This window comes from Trichomycterus rosablanca, unplaced genomic scaffold, assembly GCF_030014385.1.
Source record: "Trichomycterus rosablanca isolate fTriRos1 unplaced genomic scaffold, fTriRos1.hap1 scaffold_161, whole genome shotgun sequence".
NCBI lineage: Eukaryota > Metazoa > Chordata > Actinopteri > Siluriformes > Trichomycteridae > Trichomycterus > Trichomycterus rosablanca.
The window spans coordinates 85135-97025 of NW_026946989.1; the positions used below are offsets into that span (position 1 = coordinate 85135).

The 11891-nt window shown below is 41.5% G+C and overlaps 1 protein-coding gene and 1 long non-coding RNA gene across 2 annotated transcripts; both read left to right on the plus strand.

Annotated features, from left to right (window-relative positions):
* Window positions 1-3057: 3057 nt before the first annotated feature.
* LOC134305892 (uncharacterized) lies at window positions 3058-6328 on the plus strand. Its single transcript, XM_062990229.1, has 10 exons — window positions 3058-3281; window positions 3549-3600; window positions 3788-3885; window positions 4130-4365; window positions 4564-4644; window positions 4858-4956; window positions 5125-5187; window positions 5323-5417; window positions 5612-5662; window positions 5834-6328. Exons 1-10 carry the CDS (start codon window positions 3058-3060, stop codon window positions 6326-6328), a joined length of 1494 nt encoding a protein of 497 aa, XP_062846299.1.
* Window positions 6329-6370: 42 nt separating this feature from the next.
* Window positions 6371-7841, plus strand: LOC134305894 (uncharacterized). Its single transcript, XR_010008861.1, has 5 exons — window positions 6371-6480; window positions 6592-6704; window positions 6936-7358; window positions 7524-7635; window positions 7743-7841. It is a non-coding gene; the product is annotated as an uncharacterized LOC134305894 (long non-coding RNA).
* The last annotated feature ends 4050 nt before the right edge of the window (window positions 7842-11891 follow it).

Here is an 11891-nt window from a genome sequence, read left to right on the forward strand (position 1 = left end):
TGTGTCCCGTGTATCAGGGTGTTAATGGGAAGATTTGTAATAGATATAGTGAGTAGAGGAAGCAGAGGGGGGCAGGATCCACCAGTTATCCAGATGGTGTTGGATGATTTGTCGAGATATCAGGTAGATGATGATGAGGAGGATACCCTTGAAGGTGGGCCGGAAGACCCACTTCGAGCGGCATAAGTGCTACTAACTCTGCTTAATTAAAGGTAAAACCGACCAGACAAGATGAGGAGAGAGGACCAGCACTACTAATCACACACCGTGATGAAGGAAGGAGACTTGGAAGGACTGGCAGAGGCAGACACTGAGGGGACTGGAAGACCCACTCCAAGGGACAGAAGTGGCACTAACTGGACCTGCCTACAGGGAACAACCCACAGCAGAAAAGCCCGACAAAACCGACTATGTGGAAGAAGAGTCCAGCGGAATCAACGGAGCGGAACAAGACGAGGGGGGAGAATTTAGTTAGACTAGGAGACAAAAACATAAACATATAGTTCGCAGACACATAGACCATCTTTGAAAACACTAGTTAAGTGCAACACACATAGTTTAGCTACAAGACGCAAGGGGTTAGTTCAGGATTGTTTACAATGTATATATGTTTGGTACTTTTAGGAAATGTTTGTGCTGCTGTGGAAACAGGTAAGACCGACAGGGGAGAATCCATAAGACATTAGGAGTCATGCAGAGACACAGGAGCTATGGGCCCCTTCTGAATATCTGCAGCTCCGTCTGGTGGAGGACAACCTGAACGGACTTCCTGTGGAAGCTACGCACCCATTGTGTTTATTTTATTTTTCTTCTCTTTTTGATTTCCTATTTTTTAAATTACTTTATTTTTGATTTCCTGTTTTTATTATTTTTTGTTTGTTTGTTTCAGGGTTAGGAGCTGTTGCGATAGGTACGGTTCCTTTAGTTTAATTGGTAGCCTTTTTATTTTTAGAAACGTTTTATTGTATAAAATTCAGCCCAGTGGCCATGTAGTCAGAAGGGGTTAAATTGGGGGGTTGCTGACAGCTATCCTTATCTCCTGGGATCTAGAAACACCTAACCTATAGTTAAAAGTTATTGTGAAAGCATTAAGATGCTTCCAAGGGGGGATTGTTAGGTTTTTAACATATCATTATTAAACATAAATTACATCCAGACCACATGGTCTATTGTTCAAAATGACGCCGTGACCCGGATCCCCCCCCCCTGACTCATACCGAAGGGGGGAGGCGGAGCCCGGGGCTTTTTAGCACATTTCATTGGCTCCAACAGCAGCGGCGTAGGAGGAGCCTAGACTAGTTTTAAAAAAGGGATGGCGGGCTCAGATCGGCCTCTTTCTTACGTGGTGTGTCTAGACTGCAGGAGAAAAGGAGCGCCGGCCGGCTTAGCTCTGATATATATTCACAGATTATTTTTACACTTAATAAAGTGTTTTAAAGAGTACTTTCTGGACTTCCTTCGACTGCTTTCTTCAGGACCTTTTGAACAAAAGATTTATCCTAACAATATTTTCGGATACTACGGACAAAACTGTGTTGTACTGCTATGATGATACGACTTTGTTCCAAACCCTTTTAGACTCTTCCACCACCGTTAGCGCTTCTCTCGGTTAGTTCAGCTCATTAAATATATTATCCACAGTATCGCTTACTTTTACAAATCCAATTTTAAGGTTTAGACAGAAGGGAAAATGTCAATGTAAATAGACAGCAGTTTGTAAAAGATGTTATTTATATTCTAGCATACAAACATACATCGCTCCAAAATATGAATGAACGCTTCAGTCAGGGTTGCCAGATTGCGCATTTAAAACTCCGCCAAAATGCATGGAAAACCGCCCAACATACTCACGAAAAACAGCCGATAATCAGCGCTTAAACAATATTAAACCAGTTAAACATGATCTACTACTGCTGATATCTCACAAATCAGTGATTGATTATAAATTATGAATGGCATTTGAAATAATGAATGGCATTTGAAATAATAAAAAACTAAGACTAAGAAGTCTTAAGAAGTGTTTCTTTAGGTTTTTTGTGTTCTTGCTAGAACTGTTTCTACTTGAAGAACTATTTAGTATAATTCAAGGTTCTTTGCTAACTCAATTAGATTTTTATGGACTTTTTTATTTTGCCACAAATAAATGCACATAACATTTAAGGACTGGAAAACAATCGTGCAATTGATACAGGAAAAAGGTGAAAGAAAGGAATCTGTTTGTAATCTACCTGCTAAATTTTCCTCCAGAGATGTTTTTCTTTGTGTGTGTAAGCAGCAACATACTTCACCTAAAACTTTATATAATCACCTTCAAGAGAGCCAAAACAGAAATAAAACGTTTTATATTAATTCTACACGACAACGTATGTTAAAGTTTGTAATTTAAGTCACATGCTTGTGAGGATTTAAGTTGGTTGCAGAGCCCAGATAGCTCAGTCGGTAGAGCATCAGACTTTTAATCTGAGGGTCCAGGGTTCAAGTCCCTGTTTGAATTATCCACAAAGTTGAATCAGTTCATCTGGACACAAGTTTGTTGTAGAGATACGTTTCGTCACTCAATCCGAATGACTTCTTCAGTCTGAGCTGGTGTTGAATACCCTAACCTTATATGCAGTATATCCATCTCCTCTCTACCGCTTTCATAACATTGATTGGGGCATTTAAAAAAGTTAAAAAGTGTTTCTTCAGCAGCTGTTTTCTACCATTCATTATTTATTCTTTGACTAAAAATGATTTATGTAAATGTATTTGATACACATGTTGTGTAAGGTTACAGTAATTATCACTAAAAGCACAAATAAAAGAAATAATTAACACAGTAAAATCAAAGAAAGACATTTTTCATAAATTAGGTGTGGGGGGGGGGGGGGGGGGTGTTAAAATCATTTGAGTAAAATAATGAAAAATAAACAAATGGTGAAATTTAAATGTACACCATCACCTGCAGCGCTGCAGCACTGAAACCTTCTGCCTTTGTGACATCATTGTGATGACACTGAGTGTTCTATGAGAGCTCAGTTTAGTTGAACCTTCAGTGTTTGTACATCATTTCTCATGATGGCTGCTGAACAGGAGAGACGTGCTACCGACCATCCTTCTCTAATGCGACGCTTTTGGCGTAGTCTGTGCTGGCCGTTCGGTCGAGTTCGTTCTCAGACGTCTTTTCAGGACGTCTGTGGTGGCGAGACCGAACCGGAGGGCAGTGTGGACGCAGAGAACCAGACAGTTATGGAGGGATACTTGTTCAAGAGGGCCAGTAATGTCTTTAAAATATGGAACAGGTCTGTAGAGAGCTAGAACACACGATGAGCAATAATTTAGGTAGAAATGAATGGCAAATTAAACCCCTCTAATCATCATAGCAATCGTTTCCTAAATATTGTACATTTTACTGACTCTGACTGATCAACGGCATGTTAAATCAGAATACACGACGATTCAACATGATTTAATATAAAGTTCATTTACAAGTGAAACCCTGCAGAATTTCAGTGCTATGCAGTTGTTTTATTTCTATGATTCCTTTTGTTTCTGTTTCTTTCCTTCAGGCGCTGGTTCCTGATTCAGAACAACCACCTTATGTACAAGAAGAAATCCGGGGTTAGTCACGTGTCCTTTGTCTAAAGTAAAATCAGTAGCAATAGTGGCCTACTGCAAAATCAACATAAAAAGGAGCAACTGTTCCTGAACAATCACTTTTAAGGACTTGTTTGCTAAAGTTTGAGTTGTTTTTGCTGGAACATTAGAGGTAAAGAAATGTTTGAGAAACCTTTTGTGCCCCCAGCAGAATATCATGGTGGTCATAGCTGATTTACGCCTGTGCACGGCCAAACACTACAAGAGCATCGGACGCCGTTGCTGCTTCCAGGTGGTTTCACCTACAAAGTAAGTCCAGTGTATCATCAGGCATGAAAATTCATTTGATTTCTTTATTTATGACACTCTGAAGGGCGTGGATGTGCAACAGTTCTGCTATACAAAGATGAAGAATTAAAAAAGGAACATTTTACTCTCTTTCTAATAGAAATGACATGAAAACCGGAGTGGAATAAGCACTTTGTTGTGCTGTAGATTCGTGCCATGTTCAGGGTGTGTGTGTGTGTGTGTGCGTGTGTGTGTGTGTGTGTAGGATCTGGGTATTGCAGGCCGATTCAGAGGAGAGAAGAGAGGCTTGGATCAGAACCATTCAGAACATGGTTGCTAACACCGATGGTGACAGAACAGACGAATCCATCACTTCCCAATCAAATGAGGTGGTGGATTTGAGCCCAAAACAGGAAGGATCCAGTAGCTCCTCTGAATCACGAGGATCCCAACACACAGAGAGAGACTCGCTACGTCCACCATCCACTTCTGGAACCTCAGGTGGGTTTGAAACTCAAGTCTAACAAGAACACTCGATTCCATCAAGTATAAAGCAAACCAGTTTAAAATGGCCAAAATCAACATTTGAATGGATGCAGACACATTCCATTTCAACTTTCCTACTCTTTCTGATTGATAACTGCTCCGTCCCAAACCTCGTACCCTTGACCATCCACTTCTGACCTTGCCTCTGTACAGCTGAGCTGAGTCTTGGTGAAATTGTGCTGGAATCGGCTGCTGTGTTGGACTCCCTCTCTGATGCTTCTCTAGCGAGCAGTGGTAAGTACACACTACAGCAAGTCGACTAGAAAACTATTTTTTTATTCAGAGCTTAATTTACTAGGTGAAAGGTTCTGAGTGAATGAGTGCAGTGATTTAGAAAAGAATCCAGTTCAGGTAAGATTTAGAACAATTTTCTAGGAAAGATTCACTCTGTGATTGTTTGAAAGTTGATGTAAAACGCTGATACTAACACAAAACACGTCTGTTAAGTCGAGAGTGTTAAAGGTACAGTTGGAGGGACCTCACACATCGAAGAGAGCCCGGAGGAACTGAGCACCAGCACTTCCTGCAGCGACTCCATTCACACAGGTCAGCCACAGCTTTACTGAACCATTCAATGATATTGTGAACTGGTATGATTTCATGATAAAACATTTGTAACGTATGACTCTGTAAAGCTCTATACACTTGTTGTACATCTGATGTGTTAGAGATCATTTACTAACAGCGATTAAATGACATTTGTGTGAACAACAGCTGGTGAGAAGAGCACGACTACAGGAAAGCACTCGGTCCAGAGAGGCAGCGCTCCTTCCAAAGGTCTGTCCAGCCTCACATCTTTCATAGAACAAATATTTTCTAGAGCTTAAATCATGCTGCTCGTGAGTTTTTTATTGAGTTTTTTACTTTTACTGAGGAGTTTCTATCAGATTAAACACACGTCCTGTTTTACAGAGTGCTTCGATAGCCTGTACGGAGTCGGAAAGCTTCTGGGTAAAGGAGGCTGCGGTTCTGTGTTTGCAGGACTTCGTAAGGCCGATGGAAAACAGGTGAGATATTTACTCGGCTCTGCTCAGAGTGACACGAGAATTGCCGATCATTACAAAGCTGCTTTGATCTTAAGATCCACAATGAAAACTTGTAGTTAAAAAGCAAACGGCCCTTTTGGTTACTGTTGGCCAAAAGTACGTTCCCGTAATATTCGTTCCTGATTTTAATAGTTTTGTTTTGCATGTTTTAATAGGTTGCTATTAAGATTGTGCTGAAGAGTGGCTGTGACAGATTCATCACCATTGTAAGTAACATTTGTTTCACTTGTGAAGATGCAACAGCCATATATAAAAAAAACCTTATCTTATAAATGACATGATGCATTAAAATGCAAAATAGCATCGAATGTAACCGCCACTCTGCCTATTGACTATCGATTCCAACCCCATGCTAACCATATATGCTCAAATGTTAGCCTGGTGAGAAGAACGGTCTCCCTGTAGAGGTGGCGTTGATGCTGATGGTGTCCGAGCCACCTCACTGCGAACACGTCCTGGAGCTCCTGGAATGGTTCGACATGCCCGAGTGCTACGTCTTGATCCTGGAGCGACCCGCCCGCTGCATGGACCTCTTCGAATACCGCAGGAACGGCTCACTTCCCGAACGTCTGGCTCAGGTCATCATGTGGCAGGTGGTTCTCGCCGCCCGTCATTGCCGTGATCGCGGCGTTCTCCATCGGGATATCAAGGAGCAGAACCTTCTGGTCAGTTTCGACACGTTAGAGGTCAAGCTCATAGACTTTGGCTGTGGGGACTTGCTCAAGTCGACACCCTACAGACGTTTTGCAGGTAATTGTACCTCGGAGGTCAGCAGTTATAAAAAACAGATGACAGCGATCGCATACGAAAGCCGTGTGTGTGAACCGTTTCTCTCACTTTTATTCAGGCACCATACTATACGCCCCACCTGAATGGATCGAGGAAGGTAAGTATCATGGTTGCGCTGCAACGGTGTGGAGCCTGGGCGTCCTTTTGTTTGTTCTAGTGTGTGGAGAGCTGCCATTCTGGAATGAGAGGGAGATCGCTGCTGGACACCTGATCTTCAAAGCTGGTGTGTCTATGGGTAAGAAAATGCAGAAACATAAGAAGCATGTCTCTTTTAGTTTTTTTTTTTCAAGTGATGTTAAATAGTTTCTATTACAATATTGTAACGACCCGATCACTGCACGCACAGCCTGCCGTCATCTGATAAGACGCTGCCTGGCCAAGGATCCGAATAAGCGACCCAGCCTCGAGATGATCCTGGAGCACAACTGGTTTTCAGAGATCCTTAGGAACTAAGTCCAGGTCAGTCAGAACACATAAGGATAGACCTAAATGGATTTAGCTAAGAGTCTGTGTTAGCATATAGGCCAGATCACATGTTGCAATGAATCATCGTTGCATTTTGCTAATAACATTAAAGACACTAGGTTAGTAATTGGTGTGTAAAGAACTTTTAACCAAATAAAATCATACATTTTTGATAGCTACAACAATTCCTCATGTCAAACTGTTTTTTTTTTCTTTACTCTACAGGCACCTGTATGGGTTTGTAGCAGACAAATCATGGGTGAGCATATTGGAGACTAAGCAATGACTAAATGTGTGTGAACAAAACCGTCCACTGTTTGCTTTCATGTAATGTCAAAGTAATCTGAGAGCATGAACACCAGAAAACACAACAGGAGTGATTTGGAGATCAGAAACATTTTGTGGATCAGCTTGACGAGTCAGTCGACTGAATAATACTGAAGTTTTTCAAGCTGCTTTTCATCCGTTTCCCCCCTTCGATAATTATTACCTTCACATCCCCTTAACACATGATGGAAATCAATCTCACATTATGTTTTCACCACCACAGCACAGGTCTGCTACAAGAACACATCCAGAGCTTTTTAGCTGAGGTTCAGATCATCTCCGTTCCTCAGCACCGTGTACAAACCACGCCAGGTCAGAAAGGTGAGCGCTGGGAGAAAGTGGTTTAGGCAGTTCTTCTCAAAATGATCAGCGTCATCTTATTTTAAACATGCTTTCAATCTGGAGATGAAGCTGCTCTTCCTAAAACATGAATTTAAACATCAATGATTGATATGGGTGTGTGTGTTCTGGGTAATTGTCTTATAGAAAGCCCCATCAATGAACAAGTCTAACCTACTGGAAGATGCAACCAGATCAGATTTGGGCATAAGCATCTGGCAGAAGATGACACGTCTTTGAGTCACCACAATAATCTACGGTGGGTGTCTGGTAATGGATTCTGCAGACTTGTAACACATGTGTATTGTGCCTTGATTGCAGTTGATGGTAATTTAACGGTCATTACATTGTTTTGTGTCCCTACAGATCAACGACCACGTCTGTCGTCCTGAAAGCACTTTGACCTTCTCTGTGGTGGTGTATGAGACAAGAGAGGAAACAAAACCAATAAAATATTGAATAAAACTGTGTTTGTACTGGCGTGTGTATTTTCTTTACCTACTTTATGACCTGCACAACACAGGAGAGCACATTTTATGAGTAATTGATGCAGAAATGTAGATGAATCCTAAACAAGTTTGGAATGACCTTTTCCTGCAGCTGTAGTTTTGTACAGCTGAGAACGTATGGATATAAAAAATGATCAAAATGACCCTTTACAGTTGGCACATTTTGCCCAGCAACATTCCAGGAAACCAGACTTTACTCACTAAATCACTAAAGTACTTTATTTAAACCAGAGGGTCTAATGTCATGTAACAAAAAGCTTTTTCAAAACTGATTTTGTTCATTAAAACATGCTACATATGACATGTTCTGACATTTCAACAACAAATGTTTAAAACACAACATAAAGGCACTGATCCCATAAACTGTAGTCCAGTGGTCATCAACAGGAACACTTCCATGTTTTTAATAGAAGACTGTGCAACTCCCCAGCACATCACTGTTGTTTAGAACTGGCACTACTTATGTCTGTCCAAAGATCTCTCATGGTTCTGTACAGGCTAAACAACAGAAACAGAAATGAACAAGCAACTCGTCACATAAGTGATAAAATATTATAAACTGAAATCTTTATCAATGAATAATGAAAATAATGAAAAAAAATAATTCAAGTTAAATCAAGCAAAGTAAGGTGTGACTCATTTGAGAGTCGTTGCCAGGTGTGAATTGGGGTTAAACTGACTAGGAGGGACATGCTTTATAGGTGGCTGACCAATTGGTGTGAAGTCCCTGGGATAAAGCAGGTTGTATCTAAAGGTGTTGCTGGGTCTGAAAAAGTCATTTTGATGCTCGCACTGGCTGCACGCTTTCTGTCTGCTCTCCGCTTGCTTTTAGTTTTTAGTTATTTTAGTAATTTTTTATCTTTTATTTCTAAAATATAGAGCTCAATCAGCAGACACCGACAATAGATCGGCTGGAAAGGCACAGAATTACAGAAATACATTACAGAAATACATTAAACTAGACATTTAGTTAACGGAGTTTTCCACTAGCCGTCAGACTAAACTCGGGCACAGTTATCAGGACTACCATGGCTCCTATCACTACAGCGGGTTCTTCGTGCTGCTCCAACTGCTACAGACTCCTACGGAAAATCGCTGTGCAGGAGACAAAAATGCTCACAATCCTACCTGGAACGGATAGGAGTAATGGTTCCAGATCACTCGAGGGTGAGTCAAAATCTAACACAGAACAACCAGCTAAACTAAGGCTAGACAGCTTAACAGACTTCCCGAAGCTTGACAGAAGTCAATCAAAACAGGGGAACAGAAACGAGCCATGTGAGAGAATAAGTCGGTGGCACAAACTTGGAGCAAAACCAAAAGCACAAAAGCAGCATGTAGCTGTCTTAATGTTTCCACGCCAGACTGTTCATCATGGGCTCGGAAAGCTAAAACTATTCCAAAAGCTAGAACCGCTCAGAAATCTGATCGAGGTTATCCCCAGTGGTAATGGTAACAAAACAAAACCAGCGAAGCTGACTATAAAAGGGGTCTCAAAGCGGGCTAGCAAAAACACGAGGCTGATTAACCAGAGGCCCTCGCCTGGCTCAGAGACCGCTCCAAAAACTCTGATCGTCGGTGACTCTGCCATCAAGAATATAGGCAGCAGATCAATGCTAACATGCTGTCTCCCGAACATGACTCTCTCAGACTTCCCAACATTCTCTCCCAGCATGAAGCGATCGACCGAATTATTCTGCATGTGGGCAGAAGTGACATTCGCAGAGAGGAGTCAGAAATCTTAAAGAACAACTTCACTGAACTGTTTAATACACTTGAGAAGCTGACTGCTCAGAAGTTCATCAGTGGACCTCTCCCAGCCCGAAGATCTAATATGTTTTCACGGCTACTCAACCTCAACACGTGGCTAAGCAGAACCTGCAGTTTGAAAGGTATGGATTATATTGACAATTTTAATCTATTCTGGGGGTGCAGAGAATTTTTTTACCCAGATGGCACCCACCTAAGCAAGACTGGAGTGAAGGCACTAAAGGACAACCTCCATTTTGCTCTTCACCACCCATCTGCTTCTTGGACTGACTAGACACAATACGTGCATCCTCAACCTCCCTCACCTGCCTTCAACCATGAAGGACCATCAAACATACAATCCCCATCACTGGAGAACACAGCTCAGGCTGAGTTTCTGACTCTTGAAGAAAGCTATTACGACCTTCATCATCAGGCAGTGACACAGCAGTCAACAGCAGAGACATCACAGTCATCCTCCAACTTGTCTCTCTCAACAACATCACCTCCACATATGGATTTCACAGAGAAAATGGAGAAACTGGTGTGTGTTGGGACTAAATTCTCACACTCCATCTCAGCCAGTCCACAGGTTTCACCCAAAAAGCCCAGGGCACCAACCAGTCTAACCTCTTACCTGTACCATGACAACCTCGGGCTGCCCCAGGGGCTCCTGTGGTTCCTTTAAAGCTAGCTCTGCTTAATATTAGATATCTAGCCAACAAATCATTTTTAGTGAATGACATAATTCTATCCTACAGTTTAGATTTTCTGTTTCTAACTGAAACATGGTTAGCAGAAGGCAAAACAGCACCAGCAAACTTCAGTTCTATGAATGTGTGTCGAAGTGGTAGGAAAGGTGAAGGAGTAGCTGCCTTATTTAAAGATGTATTCCAGTGCAAAGAGACTGTGCTTGGCAATTTTATGTCTTTTGAATACCTCTGTTTTATTTTGAAGGGTACTCCCAAAAAATTTTTTTTAACCATTTATAAACCTCCAAGATACTCTGCACATTTTATAGATGAATTTACTGAACTACTGTCAGTTATCTCCACTGAGTACAGCTTTTTCATCATAACTGGGGATTTTAACATCCACTTAGATAATAACAAGGACAATAACACCAAATAACTTTTTGGACTTTTTGACACGTTTGGTCTATTGCAACATGTGAAAGGGCCTACACATACTCGAGGGCACACTCTGGATCTAGTTATTACTAAAGGTCTTAACATTTCTTCTGTTATGGTCAAGGACTTAGCCCTCTCTGATAATTTTTGTGTCTTCTTTGAAATGCTGATCACCCCAGATGCTCAAACTAGCTCTGTTTCTGTTAAGAAAAGGTGCATAAATGAAAGTACTAGTTCTCAGTTTATGGAGGCCATAGCTATATCACCTTTAACTTTAATTGCAGAGTCAGTTGATGGACTCCTTGATAACTTTAACATGAAAATATTGACTGTCATGGATGTGATTGCCCCGGTAAAAGTCATGAAAACGTTGAGCAAACAGAAAGCACCATGGCGTAACACAATGATGGTAATAGCTCTGAAAAGAGAAAGCAGGAGAGCTGAACGTAAGTGGAGGAAAACTAAACTTCAAATCCACTATGATCTCTATAAGCAAAGCCTTTGTAGTTTTAACTTAGAGTTAGGCAGGGCTAGACAGCTGCACTTCTCTAAGATCATTAACAGGAACATCAACAACACCCACACTCTATTCAACGTGGTCGACAAGCTTACAAATCCTCCAAAACAGATCACGCCAGAACTTCTGTCCACAGAGAAATGTAATGAATTTGCTCATTTCTTCTGTGAAAAAATCAAAACTATTAGACTGACCATCAACGCCACTCAGTCAAACGATGAAACCATGCCGCCCCTACAGACACCTAGAAATAACATGACTATTATGTCACAATTTAATACAATAGACCAAAAAACTCTAGAGAAAACAGTTCAGCTGTTCGGTTACCTTATGCCTTTTTTTTTGTCTCTCTAACTCCTTGTGTATGGTTCTCTGAACCCCAGATCCAACAATGCAGGTCTTGTCAAGGTGACAAAGACTTGTCAGAGCAGAAAGAAGTGGCTGATGCCGGCACCAGCCGACACTGAGCCTTGCAGTTTCCCATATGGTCTATCGGTCAGTGTTCCTGGTTTTTACCCAGGCGACCTGGGTTCGACTCCCAGTATGGGAATTGGACTTGAGAGAGTTGGGAGTTGGTGATATAGCTATGGCCTCCATAAACTACAGCCTT